A 14,446-nucleotide genomic window follows, 5' to 3' on the forward strand; every position below is an offset into this window, starting at 1 on the left:
AGGCACTAAAACCTGCAAAGTGAGTGTGTGAGTGTTTATGTTCATATTTTCATTGTTGTGTGAAGGTTATTCAGTAATGCATGTATGTAGGTGTTTACCTGTAGCTTGTGTGAATGAAACATGTGTTTTCCAAAATGAACCATCCAACATTTGAGAAAAGTCAACCCATGTTATCTTTGACAGAACAGGAAAAAGAACTTGTCCGGCCTTAACATACTCACAATATGCATGTTTATGTAAGAATTTAAAAATGTTAACGTGTGGAAATATTGCCATGTAACCCTAAAAACAAGTCACAACTTAATTGCTTATAACAGCTATTGGACTGGTTTCTGTCAAAAATATCAGAAATCCAGAGGATTAGCATTAGCATAACAAGCTACCTAATGATGTAAAACACTGAATGGATGATGCAATCTAGTTCATCCAAACCATAAGAGTCAATCTGGCCACTAAATTGGCTAGATTAGTTTTGTAAATTATCAACACAGTGAGAGACTTGATGTTCTCTGCAACAGGATGCTGACTGCAGTTTGTTTAAAAGTAACAGATGTCAATAATGACATGGATTTTGTCCACACATGCATAGACCACACGTTCTTCACAACTGCACCATCCTTATTGTAAAAATGTTCTTAATCTTCGGTTTTTCTCAAAATGGGTATGTGACATTTTGGAACAGAGCCACTGTTGTGTAGTTTGTGTGAATGAATGTGCAGTGTGTGTGTATGTCGTGGGCTGTGGCTGAAGCGGCTGTGTCTCTGCCAGGTGTTTCGGGAGCAGGCCATTGATGGAGAGACATTGCCGCTGCTCACTGAGGAGCATCTGCTCAACACCATGGGACTAAAGCTGGGGCCTGCACTCAAGATCCGCTCACAGGTATACACACCACAGGCCTGCGCGTGTGTTTGTGTATGATCAAGTGGACGTGTGTGTCTGAAAGTGTGTTTCTGTGAGTAGGACCAAGACAAACTAGTGTAGCATAGCTGTTTCCCTTAAAGTAGCCTGCCCCATAGACTGAAGCCTCTCTTCTTCTCTCTCTAAAATACAGTATTAGTCCATTACACAAGTGTCACCAGGCTGTACTGACAGTCATATGGTCTCCTCTCATCTCCTCAGGTGGCACGCCGTGTCGGCAGGTTGTTCTACATGACAGGATTTCCACTGGCCTTCCCGTTTCCACCACCTGCAGCGCTGCGCCCCCCAGAACGGGATCGTGACCCTCTTACCGCACCATTGGACAACCCCCTGCCCCTCTCCCTGCCGCACCGACCCACCTCCACCAGCAGCAGCTCCTCTCCCTACAGTGGCCCAACCCCAGGGTGCTCCTCCCCTAAGCAGGAAAACGGTAATGGCTCCACTGTGGTGGGAAGATACGAGGCCAAAACTCCCTCGTAGGAGTGTAGAGGCAGGGTGAGAAGGGAAGACCTGTCTCAAGTGCAGGGATGAGGGAGGTAACTTGAATCAGACAGACTGAATCCCGGGCCCTATTTATCAGACTCCCCTCACCTTGGGACCTTTAAGCAGAAATTTGTGGGAAAATGTTAGACTGGAATAAAAGGCTGGACGACATGGACCGAATCCGGCAAACCAATCAGCTGACTTCCTCTGCAGCGGCTGTAGCCAAGCAGAATCCAAAGAAGCTGGGCTGGAAGGGAGAAACGTGAAGCGACACAGGAACAGAGCGAGAGAAAAAAAGAGGAAAAGGAGACAGCTGGTCACAGACAGCTTGCCAAAAAAAGGGAGCAAAGCCCTGCCACAAATGCGACATTCTTGCAAGTCAGACAGTCAGACGCTAGCGGAAACTCTTCCTTCCTTCCTGGGCTGGAGGAAGCTCTGCTCCCTCACTCCCTTTCCCCCCGTCTCTGTCACTGCTCTAACCACAAGCCCTGCAGAGCCCAGGAATTAAAGAGACGCCTCTCCCCTCTTCTCTCTCCCTTCCTTCCTTCTCCTCCTCGCCTGTTTCCCGAGGCCAAACAGCAGCGTGGCACTGACTTTTAAGACATATGCTGAGCACCACCAGATCTGACCAGCTCCTTCTTTTATCACTGCAACTATGCATTCCACTGTCCCGATACCAAAGATGACCGGATGTGTGGAATTGGAACCATATTTCATGATGTGTCCGCTTCTTTTTGCATTAATGGTCTCAGAGAAACACTGGTCCAACAGGGGGAATGCTGGGCTAGTGCCTCGGATGGACTCATGGTAGAGCTTTTCTTCACTGACGTACAAAGGCTTGTTGCTGAAATGGAAAAAGCCTCAATTGTGTGTACGGCTTATGTCATTGTATGTTTGTGTTTACTACTGTGGGAGGTAGAAAAAAAACATGCAAAATTGTACAGAATCACGCTTAAGATGAAAATATCCTGAAGGTTGCATACGTGATACTTTTTGTTAAATGTAGTTGCACGAATAAGGTTTTCTTTACTGAAAAATGTGACTTGCTGAACTTTGGTGGTACTTTTGTTCATATTTTTTGTTTTGCCATTTTTTTTTTAGAAAAAATTGTAATATTAAAAAAAATGCTCCAATCTCAAATGCTACTTCAGCATATAAATATGAGGACAAAATATTTATAGGACTTTTGATGTAGTAGATAAAGCAGATTATGATATGTATTAAAAATTAGCCCTTAAGATGGATTCCAAAGATACTTTGTTTTCTCTTGGTTGCAGGGAAAAGAAAGGCACAAAGCTCTTAATGCAAATGTTTTGAATTTGTTATGTTTTTTTTAACAATGCAAGTGATTAATTAAAAAAAAAGGTCTCTAGATTTCCCTTCAAAAGTTCTGTCTTCATCCTATTTTTCTATTCACCACACAGGTGAAATAAATCCTAAACAAATTCCTCTGCTTGCTCTCATTTGTGTGCTTGCCTTAGACAAATGCCTCTTCCTCCTCAGGTGTTTGTGGTTCTCGTGTAGAAACATGCAGGAAGGGAGCATGTGGTCTGTGTGCATGTTGAAGGGGAGGTGACCCGTGGGGGGCACAGTTCAGGTCAACACCAGCTGTTGGAGTGTGAGGTTCAGCCGCAGGCCAAGGCCTCCCTGCCTGTGGGGGTAAACCTGACCCTCCTATATCCTCTCTCACACACACACACATACATACAGAAGAGCAAAACCAGCCCTCACACTTACCTTCCTCCTTCAAAGCAGTATGCTCTGCACACTCTTCTGGGACTTCCCCTCGCTCTAGGCAGGCCTCTACGCCAGGAGGTTCTGAATTCACTGAAAGCTGCTGCAGAGGAAATGTGACGACGCTCATGTTTCTTACATCTTCATTTGTGCCGTTTAAAACAACCCCCTTGTTTTGTACACCAGTGACAGTGTGTGATAATCGTTCACCCAACAAAATCCTGAGAATTACCTTCAGTGCAAGTGGTAAATGGTGGAAAAAGGTGCAGTGAAGTGGAGGAATAAAGGAGAGGCTGGAGTAGGAAAGCTGTGTCGGAGCATGTGAATACACAGACAGAAGACAGTGGTCTGGGCAGGGGGTGGGTGAGGAGTTGGCACAGAAACAGACCAGCCTGTGTTGCTGCTCTACCACCTGGGCAGAGAGTCTTGGCACAGCATCAGACACCACCCTGCCAGCCTGGCACAGGACTGCTGCCTCAGGGCTCAACACCCGCCTCTCTGTACCCCTTCTCTTGGCCAGGAGCAGCCTGGCTCGGCCCAGTTCAGGCAGCCTCATAGCTGCCTTCAAATAGACCATTCTTACAAAGCCTGAGGGTGCCTACAGGTGCGCACATATAGGGGGACAAAAATGACTTGTTTCAGGTGCAGTGGTACATTAGAATGCATGTACAGCAGTATTGATTAGCAGGTAAAAAAAAAGAAGAAAAACCAAGGACCATTGCAATTCTTAAACTTTTTTTGTTTCAAAGCTTAACAAAATTACATCATGATGATCTGTACTGTACATGAAGCAATACAAAATTCAAAAGTGAAATGGCAAAACTCATAAAATATTTTAGGTATAAATGGTTACGGTTTAGTCATCATCAGACAGCTCCAGATCTTCAACTACATCCTCATCTCCCTCCGCCAGCTTTATCAGGGCAGAGGATGATAGCGGCTGAGGACTCTTGGAGGCGTTTTCATCACCGTCGTCCTCATCGTCATCTGGAATACAGACAGAAAGAAGTTCAGATTCGGCTAAAAACTGTATGAACTTTTTTCCTCCTTTTTTTTCCACATTGCAGTGAAAACGAACCACAGTGAATATAAATGTGTAAAATCCCAAAAACTGCTTTGCTTCAGAGGTAAATGCATGGATTTTACAGGTCCATCCAATCAATGAATTAAATAATTTATAAGAACTGAATGCAATTTAAAGGTAGTAGCTACTCATTTGGAAACAAACACTGAGCATTGTAATGCATTTGTATTGATAGGACTGCATCATAAATATTCAGTCCTAATATATCATAAAACTATAATATGTCTCAATATTTCCTCAGAGTAAAGACATCTCAGACATCTTTTAATTGCTTGTTTTGCATGAGTAACATGTCAAAAGTAATCCGTTTCCTATGAAAGACAGCATTAAAAACAAAAACCTCTCAGATTGGCTGAAGTAAAACAATATCTGCAGGTTAAAAAATACAAAGATTAAATAAATCAAACTAATAATCTAAAACCTTTAATACATGCCAGCCTAATAGATCTATATGCACATGCTCAGACAGCCTCTTCTGTATACTAAATGCATTAGCAAATTTAAATGTCTGAAAAGATGTTTTATTTTTTAGAGATACTAGTATGCTTCTATTTGCACCAACCTGAGTCTCCTCCATCCATCCCCTCCTCGTCGCTCATGTCAGACGAATCATTAGGATCCTCATCATGATCATCATCATCTGATGCATGGTTGCTCTTCTTACCTGAGTAAAAACAATAAAACTCATTACAATGAAATGTGTTAAGCGTTACTTCCTTGAAACATTCCTAAGTTTGCAGCAGTGCATCGCTGACGTGTGAGGACTTTGGAGACGCTGATATGTGGGCCAGGTATCAGAGGCTGCTGGAAGTGTCTATTTCCTCCTGAGATGGAACTGAGAGTCGATTACAGGCGCCGCTGCTGCTGCACAAACACCCATGACAGTTTACTACCGGCAATTTCAGACAACTTATGCTCACGGCCTAAATATAGCAAATGGAGATAGCAGGCAGGTTCCACGGTTCCATACTGTGTGTGTGTGTGTGTGTGTGTGTTGTCTAGCCAAAGGGACAACTGGGGTCCATGGGCTTTGAAGTAGAGGTGTGATGAGAGGCTGGGGGCGTGGAGGAGAGGGAAGCAAAACAGAGCTACTTCTCCTATGTTATACTGCAAACACAAACACACACAGAGGAAGCGAGATAAAAAATTAAAATATCAAGAACTTATCTTCCCATGTGAATTTAAGATGACAAACAAGCTCTCACTTGTTCCTCATATGGTGCAAGCAGCAGTACATTCACAGGTTGACCCCAGATGACCTGGATGACTGATTACCACACGCATCAATCTAAATCATCAGCCCCCTGCTCTAAAACACCCCCTCTTTCCGGCAGTGTGTGAAACCACAAAGAGCTTTGGTGAGCTGCCCAAAAGCTTTTGGCTTTTCAAGACTGGACGACAAGGTGGAGTATGTGCGCTATCATGGAGTCGTGTGTCTGTGTGCGCGCGCATGTTGCGAGGACATGCGGGGGCAGCTAGTTGAAAACCACACAGCTAGGACGAGAGCGCGACAGAAGTAAAATGAAAGAGTGGGGGGAAAAAGAGAGGAGTGGGAGCGGCCACCTCTGGCTGTTCCAGTGAGCTGGTTTGAATTAGGAACCCCTGCTGTGATCCAAGCCTGTATTTCCTGTTGGGGGGGTCCAGTTTGTGTGTGTGCATGAAGGGTGGGAAGGGTGGAAAAGTGGGTGTGGGGGGCACTTGCCGGCAGCTGCCCGTCCATTTGTGGGGAATCTCCCTAGAATGAAGTCCAGATGCATTAAAAAAATCCTCTCTGCCGCCTACTTCTTTCCTCAGTGACCTTGCGGTGGTCTTTTTTTCTAACTTGGAGCATGTCCGAGTGTAAGGCTGGAAAAGCAAGGCTGCAGCTGCCTGTGACCTGTGGATGACCCTGAGAAGATGAGACATGCGGGGGTTAAGTGAGCTGGCGGCTCCTCTTACAGACAGCCCAGCGAACTACCTGAGGAACAATGTTTTTCTGTTAGACTTGGGATTTAATTTTTCATTTCCACCGACACAGCCTCTGTGGACGTTTAAATATCCGAGAGCCTGCAGGTGATCGGCCTCATGTAGCTTGAAGATAGAGAATGTCACACTAACAGATAACAGCAGAGAAATCTAACTGTCATCACTTCTTAACTTTGCTTCTGCACTGTTGTAACATAATACAGCCCCCTAGAGGCAGAGACCGGCAGCACCACAACAGCCCATCTCCTTTGCAGTCCATTTTAACAGTTGGAGGGAAAGTTGTGTGGCAGTTTCCTTACTTTTGATTTTGAGTCCAGCATTATCTTCGTCTGAGTCACTGTCTGACTGGAACAGGTCCTTGAACTCCTTCTTGTCCTCTGACTTTTTCTCTTGAATCTTCTTCCTTTTGATCTCAGGGAGATCCAGATCCTCCATCTTTAAAAAGACCATAAAATAATTGGATACCGTAACGTTTTGCTATACAGCATGACTGTTTCATGATTTATGTAATTGAGCAATTCTTGTGGGTAACGATGACATTCATAAAGAAAAAAATGCCAGAAGCGAATCATGATGACTGAGTGGGATGAATGTTGATGGTTGGATAATTACCCTTTCTTTGCCAGAGATCTCCAGCTGGATCTCCTTCTCCCTCAGCTTCTTCCACTGGCTGTAGTACTTGGTAAGGGGAGTACCCTCCTCCTGGATCTGCTTCTCCCAGGCCACCTAACAGAAACACATAATGTATTGGATGGATATATACAGTAACTTTATAGCCTTAAAAAAACTATCCTACTACATGTGGCTCTCAGCCACATCTTCACATCAACTGACCAGAGTCAGACAGACGAGACATGATGAGAGTCAGAGGAAACAGACAAATTGAGGAAGCCTGAAAGAGGAGATCTTCTTCAGCCCCTAAAGGTCTTTGTGGATGATATTGATTAGGCCCAATCACATTATCTGACCATCAAATCCAATAGAGCAAACAGACAGTGGCCTCCTGTGCCCGTTAGCTTAACACATTTACCACAATTGGCTGTGCAGCTATTAAGATAGGTGACATGTATGTGCAAAAAAATAGAAAACCTACTTTTGAATGCAGACAAACAAAAATATTTCAATTGTGCAGATAAGAGAACAACGCAAACAGTGTGACTTGAATAGGGCATCATTAATTAGGCTAGCTCTCGGTTAGTGTGACATGTCGGAGAGGGGGGTCTGGTGGCCAGAGGGGGGCCATGGCCTTTCCAGAGCGGCAGCAGCAGGGCGGTCCCCCTCTCCTTCGCCTGCAGTGACACCTCTACCGCCACCATGATACAGGGAGTCGATGCTATGGCGACAGCCTCCGCTGAGCAGAACGCTGCGGCGACAGACGCTGGCACTGTGCCTCCCTGACTGTCTGTTGTGGTCTTAACACACACATGCGTTTCGTGTACACTCATCTGCTGAATTACACAAAGGCCATTTTCTTTCATTTCATCCTTAAATACTGTTAAATATTAATCAGTAGTTCATGTCAAGACATTTAGGAGAAGCACAGCCACAAATAAACCTGTACGTAGACAGACATCATAACAAATGCAGGTGTGCATGCACACATGCACACTAATGACTGCTCATAAAGGCAGTGCCGCCTCAGGTTCAGAAGCCCCTATGAGCTACCAAGGTCAGTCTTAGCCAGGCTCAGTTTATACAGGAAAGTGTTCTCCATTATCAGTTGAAGCATGTAGCGTTTTATGGTTAGTTGTCCGATGGCCTGCAGCAGCCATCTTATCTGGACCAGAACCCCAAAGAAAAGTTTGATTTCTTAAATTTCTCCTCTCAGTAGACTTGTTGCTGCTAAATGCTCATTTTAGAGTCTCACCTGCACACACAAGTTTTACTTCTGACGTTAGGGTTAAAAACACACACTAGGAAACAGAGACAGAAAATGTCATATTTTGGAATTGCAGTCTGTCTTTCGCATTGCCCCACACACACACTCACCGCAGCAGTGGCATCGACCACTCCGAAGGCGGCCTTCTGTCTCCGTCCTGTGATGTGGCTGCTGTTCTCCTGTACCTTCTCCAGCAGCTGGCGCACCGGCTTGGAGTAATTGGCCACTTTGCATTCCTTCAGGAATGCTTTCAGCTGCAGGGACATGGAAGGGGGAGCATGAGGAGGGAACCAGCAAAAGGATGATACTGTCTGCCCATACAGAGCATTTTGCCAGCGCAAAGGAGTTTGTGGTCATTTCCTCCAGAGTGAAGCAGAACCAGATTTTAAATGATTTCAGAATTTGAACAGTGGAAATAAAATGCTTCTTTATTATACAGTTTCTCATGTTAAAAACACATTTCTATTTAAGATCACATTAAAGGTTCTACTACCTGAATGATGGTGGGCAGGGCCAGCTCAGGGAAACTGATGGAGGTGGCCTGGGTGTGGAAATATTCTAGCATCAGGTCATAGAGCTGGTCAATCAACCCATCCTGAAATGCAACACATTCAAATTCCGGTTAAAATTTTTCACTTGGGTGGTGTAAAGACTTTACAGTATTTTGAAATTTAGTTTGTCTTTGTAGATACAAAGGAGAACCGTTTGACCCTAGGCAGACTAATAACTGTTGAGGTTTGCTAAGATAGGTCTGTGGCAGTGGCCCAGGTGACAGCAGTGACAACAACCCTAGTGAGCGGAAAGCAGGGGGATAATCCCAGAGGGCCGTACTGCAATCCTCTTGGCTGCAGCACCGAGCGTGGAGACTCACAGCCAGTTTTAGAGCCCTCACAAGGGGCTTTGAGTCCTGCCCTCAATCCATTTATGCACACACTTGCGATAACATGAAGATAACCAAGACTTGATCTGCTGCTCCTTTTTGGTGCAGCAAAGACACAAACAGCAGCAAACACCAGCCATAAAAAGTGATCTCTCATACTCTGTTCATAGTGGCACTTACCTTGTAGGCCTTCTCCATTAGGTTGACCTTGCTGAGCTTCAGGATGACTGCAAAGTTGATGGGTTTCTTACTCATCCGCCCAGGTTTCTTGTTAAAGTCCACTTGTTGGAAGATCTGTAGAAGACAGGCATGAAGTGGAAACATTGAATCTTGAACTTATTGGTACAACAGCGTAAAGCATCTTTACAGAACAGAATTCTTAAACAAGAACCTAAAGAGACAGGTCGTCAAACATTCATATTGTTCCAGCAGTGCTATTTATCCAACTAGATTGTAGAATTTTAGAACTGGCCCAAAAATACAACAGAAAGATTTTATCTTAAAAATTAACAGTGTTTAGAGAATTATATGTTGATAACTTCTTTTAAACACTGTAGCGTTACCATGATGACATTTCTATCTCAAGTCTGTGAAAGTACGCTCTGGTCAACGAGTGGGCTATTTGTCTATAAGCTTTAACTTTCACATCTGCCCACAGTGTGCAAGTAAAATTCTGTCTTGCATTTTTTCTATCAAGCTATTTATGACTCCCTGTATCTCTGTGCTTTTGTGTGTGTGGTCGCTAATGCTCTCTGTGTGCAAAGCAGTGCAACGCTCCTGGCCGGTGCTGTCTGTACAAACATAGGATGTGGTGGCGGTCTGCGGGGGAGCCAGGGGGAAGTGGGAAGGCATGGGCCAACCCTGGTGCGATCACACATGCACGCACACACACTCATACACACACAAATACAAGCACAGCCACTGAAGCAGGAAGCTCCAAATCATACACCCCCCTTGGAGATACGAGAACACACACAGGCATAGACACACAGGAGGAAGGGGCTGCTTCTGTTGTTCTAATTAAAACAGTAGCAGTATAGCTCAGCCTGCCTTTAACAAGGGAAACAGTAAAGGAGAAAAAACACAGGAAGTATTGTGCGTCACAAATAAACACAGCTTGCTGCTGGGGGTTGAAGGAGGGGGGGGGCTCTCAGCATGTATGGAGGGGAAAAAACGAGGTGGGGAGTGGGACCTAGGCAGAGAGGATGTGGTCTGCACAGCATGTTAGGATCAGAGTGTAAACCACAACCATACCTTTATTGCTTCGGTCAAACTGCTGCTTGCACACACATGCACACACTTTTCACTGACCACTCCCGGCAGGCCAAGCTGGTCGCTGTCACCAGCACAGCGCTTTCCTCCAGCAAACCACAACAAAGATCCACAGCATGCGTACAGACACACACAAAGGACACACGTGCACCTCCCAGTCACGTGACTAACACCTGACCCAGAGTAAATGTTGTCAGTTGGTGATCTGTGATTGGTCTGATAACAAAAGTTGTTTCTCACACAGTTCTACCCTTCAGTGCATTTCCTCCTGAGCTCCTTTCAGTTGTGACCGTTGAGACCAAAATGCATTTCATATGCCACTGATGTTTTTCCACAGCAAACCACTGACGGAACATTTCATCATGTCTACCTTTTCATTGTTTCCACTTGTGACATCAACTAACTGACTGATGTTTATTTGAGATAATATAAACCTGTCTGAAGATTTCAAGCTGGGCTCTGGTAAGAAAGACCAGGAAACGTGACAAAACCTCTGTGCCCAGTAATTGTCATAGGAGATTAATTCTTACCTCCAAGAGGAAAGGCAGAATCGGCACAAATGTGTTGGTGCTGCCAGACAGCAGGGTGAGGGCTCTGCAACAGTGCATCCTCAGAGGGTAATATCTGGCTGTGGGCACCAGTCTGAAAGACAAAACAGTGGTCAATGTCTCCCCCTGCTGTTTGCACAACAAATTGGACTTGCACAAATAACACAGTGCACGATTAAAAACCAACAGCAAAATGGATAAAGAAAAGAAATTTGGTTGACATCAACAATTTCAGCAGTAGAGAATAAAAAATGTTTTTGGCTAGTTAGACCAGCAAGACGTGATTATAAAAGCTCTTTTATCAGTTTTATGTGCACCATGATAATCTGCCAAACAGACAAAGCACTGTTAGCAAAACATTTTGCTAACAACATAAGACACATTCTTCTGGACAGGTGGTCAAAGATGTAGATAAAAATCAAATAATAAAGCTGTATACTCACTTAACAGTGCCAATTATGACTTGGCAGAGTGGATAAATAAGAGGGTGGAGGACATCACTAGGGTGCAGGGTGCTAAGGACTCGACACCACAGGTGCAGACAGTGGATAAACTGCCAGTTATACACCGACTGATATGTTTCCTATCAAAAAAACAAACAAACAAACAAAAAACAAATCCAGAGATTAGTTGTGAGCATTCTTAAGTCTTGCTGGAAAATCAGTTGAGCAAAATGACAGTGAAGACTCACAGGTGACTCTCACTCTAAATAAAAAACAATAATTTTGTTCAGGAAAAGGAGTTTATAAAAAGTACTGTAACTCCAGTCATCTATCCCATCCCCCTGACCACTTACAAAGCAAATACACTTGTATTTTATAAACTCACAAGAACAAACATTGAACAGAGGGCTCTATTCCAATGGCTAAATCTTTGTCACCTTAGTTAGCATTTCAGATTTACATTTATGTAACTCTTTAAAGTCACATAATGTAGCTTCTGTGAGCATGTGTAGTTAGAGAAAGAAAAAACCTTTTTCTTCATGGTCATGGCATTTCTGAGATGGATGGCCAGCTGTCGGATATAGATGAAGGCTTGCTGATAAGTGGCCTTGGTGTCCAGGGCATACATCTCCGTAAGAGTTCTTTGCATGAAGTTGATCATGGGGAGCATGTTGGGAGATGTGAACTTGCAGTTCTGTACATAGGAAATGTACATTTGCTGCAAAAAGAAAGAAAAACCTGTCAGGATAGAATGCTACTGAGAAAAAAAAACAACATAGAACTGCAGCTCACCTTGAGAATAGTGTTAAGATACGTTTCCTGTTTGTGTCTGCAGATTTTATTGAGGGCCAAGAAAGCAAGAACCCGACTTGTCTCCTCCCCTGTGCTCCACTGCTTCAGTAGTTGCTAGACACAAAAACACACTGAAAACCCACTTCCCAAAGAACAAGTAAACCTCTCAGTCTGTGTCATTATTTTGGGTTCAATTCTTACCTTCACCAGATGACGACACTGTTTGGGTAGACAGAGATAATAAGGTACGAGTTGGTTGGTGTGCTGCAGGACAGCACTGATGACTGTGACTTCAGTTAGAGAGGACAACAGCTACATTTGGAGAGAAAGAGAAAAACATCAGTCTTTACTAACTGCTGTGCATCAAAGAGAAACAATTCTTTAATACCTGTATACCACGATGGAATATATCAAAGTGAGAAAATCACAAAAAAAACATATGGATGACACTAGAAGTGAAAAGCAAAACAAACCTGAACTACTCCACTGAGGTACATCTTGATATCAATCTGATTCCTCTGCCATTTTGAACTTGATGAAGGGAGCACTAGTCTAAACAACAAGAGATGAAGGGGGAATTAGTGAAGAGTCTTTTCAATAAATAAACAGACACTGAACAAGAGATGAGATCAGCAGATATAATGTTGACTTCATACTTGTTCTGGTTTTTATCTGGCTTCAGGTTGAGCATCTTTTGCAGGGCCACGTGAATATCTCTGATACAGAACAGGACCAAAGCATTGAACACTGCAGAGATGACAGAAAGGGTTATTTATGCAAGTGCACTATTACTTATAGTATCGTTCAGAATATATTAATACAAGGCTTGCAATTTAAAATGTATGTGCCTAACGCCTTAATGTCCATACTTAAACCAGCACCCTGGCAGCCCTGATATTACAAGGATGTAAGGAAATCAGACTGTTGGGTAGTCAGGTTAATAAGTGTTGGGGCTGGTGACTTGTTACATGTTTACCCATAAAAGTCGCAGCAACATAAAACATACCCACAACAGACAAAGAACACAAGCATGCAGGTTTTTTAGGCTCCTGATCCGACAGACATGGCTTTACACTTATGAGAACAGCACTTGTGTAAAATTTTGTTTTTAAAACCGAGGAGGAAACATAAATAGATGATACTCTGACAGAATTTGCCAAAGAAAATGGTATCGGATTAATTTTCATATGACCTACCTGAGCTGTCAGCTACTTTATATCGGCACTGACTTCCTCCTTCCCCCTTTGTTGTAGCAACAGCAGCCTTAAATGCCTGTGTGATTTCTCTAAAGAGACGAGGTGTGGGGTCGCTCTTCAGGGAAGCTCTCCAGTCTTCAATCATCTTGTCTGTAACTTTGATAGACTCCGCTGCCTTCTTGGATTTCTTTGAAGCTTTCTGAATCTCTGTATTGTCATCATCATCTTCATCAGAGCTGGCCTCCTACAAGCAAACCATGCCAGCATGAAAAATCGTTTCTTTCCTCACAGACCTCAAGTCAGGAGCACACATTTGCCAGCAACTGACTTACCTGCAGCATAGATGGTAGTTTGTGGTACTTTTTCTCATCTTCATCCTCAGAGGAGTCCGAGTCATCAAAATGTAGAAGTTTTTGGTCGTTGTCTTGCAGAAACTTGTAAAATTCTGGATCTTTGTTCTTTAACCGGGACAGCTGCTCTTTGTGCTGGGAGGCCTTACCCTTCTTCTTATCATCTCTATAAACATGAAATGGTTACAAATCTGAGCTTAAGAGAACGACATAGTTTGTAAAATTAATCAATCTCATTACAGAAGACTCACGTCTTAGATGCAGCAGAATTTACACCTTTCTTTTTCTTGAGTCCATTCTGTTTGGAAGACTCTTCCTCAGACTCATCTTCATCTTCATCTGCAGAGTCAAACCCTGACAGCAAGAACTCATCCACGCTGAGGTCCTCTAATTTTCTACAGGAAAGACGGGGATACAGCAGATAGAAGTTGGCGACATGTCTGTGGGCCACGTGTTTTATACTTTCCACAATCAGTTCACAGTTTTGTTGTTAAATATCTACTTCTCAGTTAGACATAGAGTCCACTGAGCGTAAGTCCAGTTTTGTAGGTTGCGTTTAAGTTAGCTCTTACCCCATGCTAACACCATGGATGCTAAGATACAGTCGCACCACGTTAGAAACGTTCTTATTAATTCCAGAAATGTCACAACTGACTTGACAGCACCTTAAATCTTTAAAATAATGCAGAATAAATGATAATTATAGTAATATATGCCTTATTATAGAGAAATCAGGCACGTACCTTTTCTGTTTCGCTGCCATGCTGGATCCACAACGTGACTGCAAACCTCAATACCCATAAGCCACCGGTGCAAAACGAAGGAATTGGTTTTATGTTTCTAGGGTACTGAGTGGAACGGCGTACGGCACATGCGCTTAATACTGTAACTTACAAATGGAG

The 14,446-nt window shown here is 43.6% G+C and overlaps 2 protein-coding genes across 4 annotated transcripts in view; one reads left to right on the forward strand and one right to left on the reverse strand.

Moving 5' to 3' along the window:
• samd11 (sterile alpha motif domain containing 11) overlaps positions 1-2,669 on the forward strand; it is a 42,856-nt gene extending 40,187 nt beyond the window's left edge. Inside the window, exons 12-13 of one of the 3 annotated variants that reach the window (XM_028410845.1) lie at positions 769-879; positions 1,120-2,669. In XM_028410845.1, coding sequence (XP_028266646.1) covers positions 769-879; positions 1,120-1,398 — 390 coding nt within the window. In that variant the 3' untranslated portion in view covers positions 1,399-2,669. The remainder of the gene's footprint in view (positions 1-768; positions 880-1,119) is intronic. The other 2 variants (XM_028410847.1, XM_028410846.1) reach the window with 2 other exon arrangements.
• Positions 2,670-3,853: 1,184 nt separating this feature from the next.
• noc2l (NOC2-like nucleolar associated transcriptional repressor) lies at positions 3,854-14,348 on the reverse strand. The gene is made up of 18 exons (XM_028409548.1): positions 14,288-14,348; positions 13,796-13,939; positions 13,527-13,710; positions 13,195-13,438; positions 12,655-12,745; positions 12,472-12,550; positions 12,200-12,310; positions 11,999-12,112; positions 11,736-11,924; positions 11,207-11,346; positions 10,746-10,857; positions 9,124-9,237; positions 8,557-8,658; positions 8,174-8,317; positions 6,797-6,910; positions 6,484-6,619; positions 4,782-4,883; positions 3,854-4,122 (listed from the first exon to the last, which is right to left on the reverse strand). Exons 1-18 carry the CDS (start codon positions 14,305-14,307, stop codon positions 3,992-3,994), a joined length of 2,271 nt encoding a protein of 756 aa, XP_028265349.1. The 5' UTR covers positions 14,308-14,348; the 3' UTR covers positions 3,854-3,991.
• Between the last annotated feature and the right edge of the window lie 98 nt (positions 14,349-14,446).

This window comes from Parambassis ranga, chromosome 7 (genome assembly GCF_900634625.1).
Source record: "Parambassis ranga chromosome 7, fParRan2.1, whole genome shotgun sequence".
NCBI classification, from domain to species: Eukaryota; Metazoa; Chordata; class Actinopteri; family Ambassidae; genus Parambassis; species Parambassis ranga.

What these genes read in the sequence shown, in the direction of transcription:
- noc2l (XM_028409548.1), bottom strand. Translation starts at nt 14,307, where the DNA reads ATGGCAGCGAAACAGAAAAG. An exon ending in ATGGCAGCGAAACAGAAAAG is followed by an intron (nt 13,940 to 14,287) that starts GTACGTGCCTGA and finishes TCTTTCCTGTAG; the next exon opens with AAAATTAGAGGACCTCAGCG. An exon ending in GTCATAATTGGCACTGTTAA is followed by an intron (nt 10,858 to 11,206) that starts GTGAGTATACAG and finishes TTTGTCTTTCAG; the next exon opens with ACTGGTGCCCACAGCCAGAT.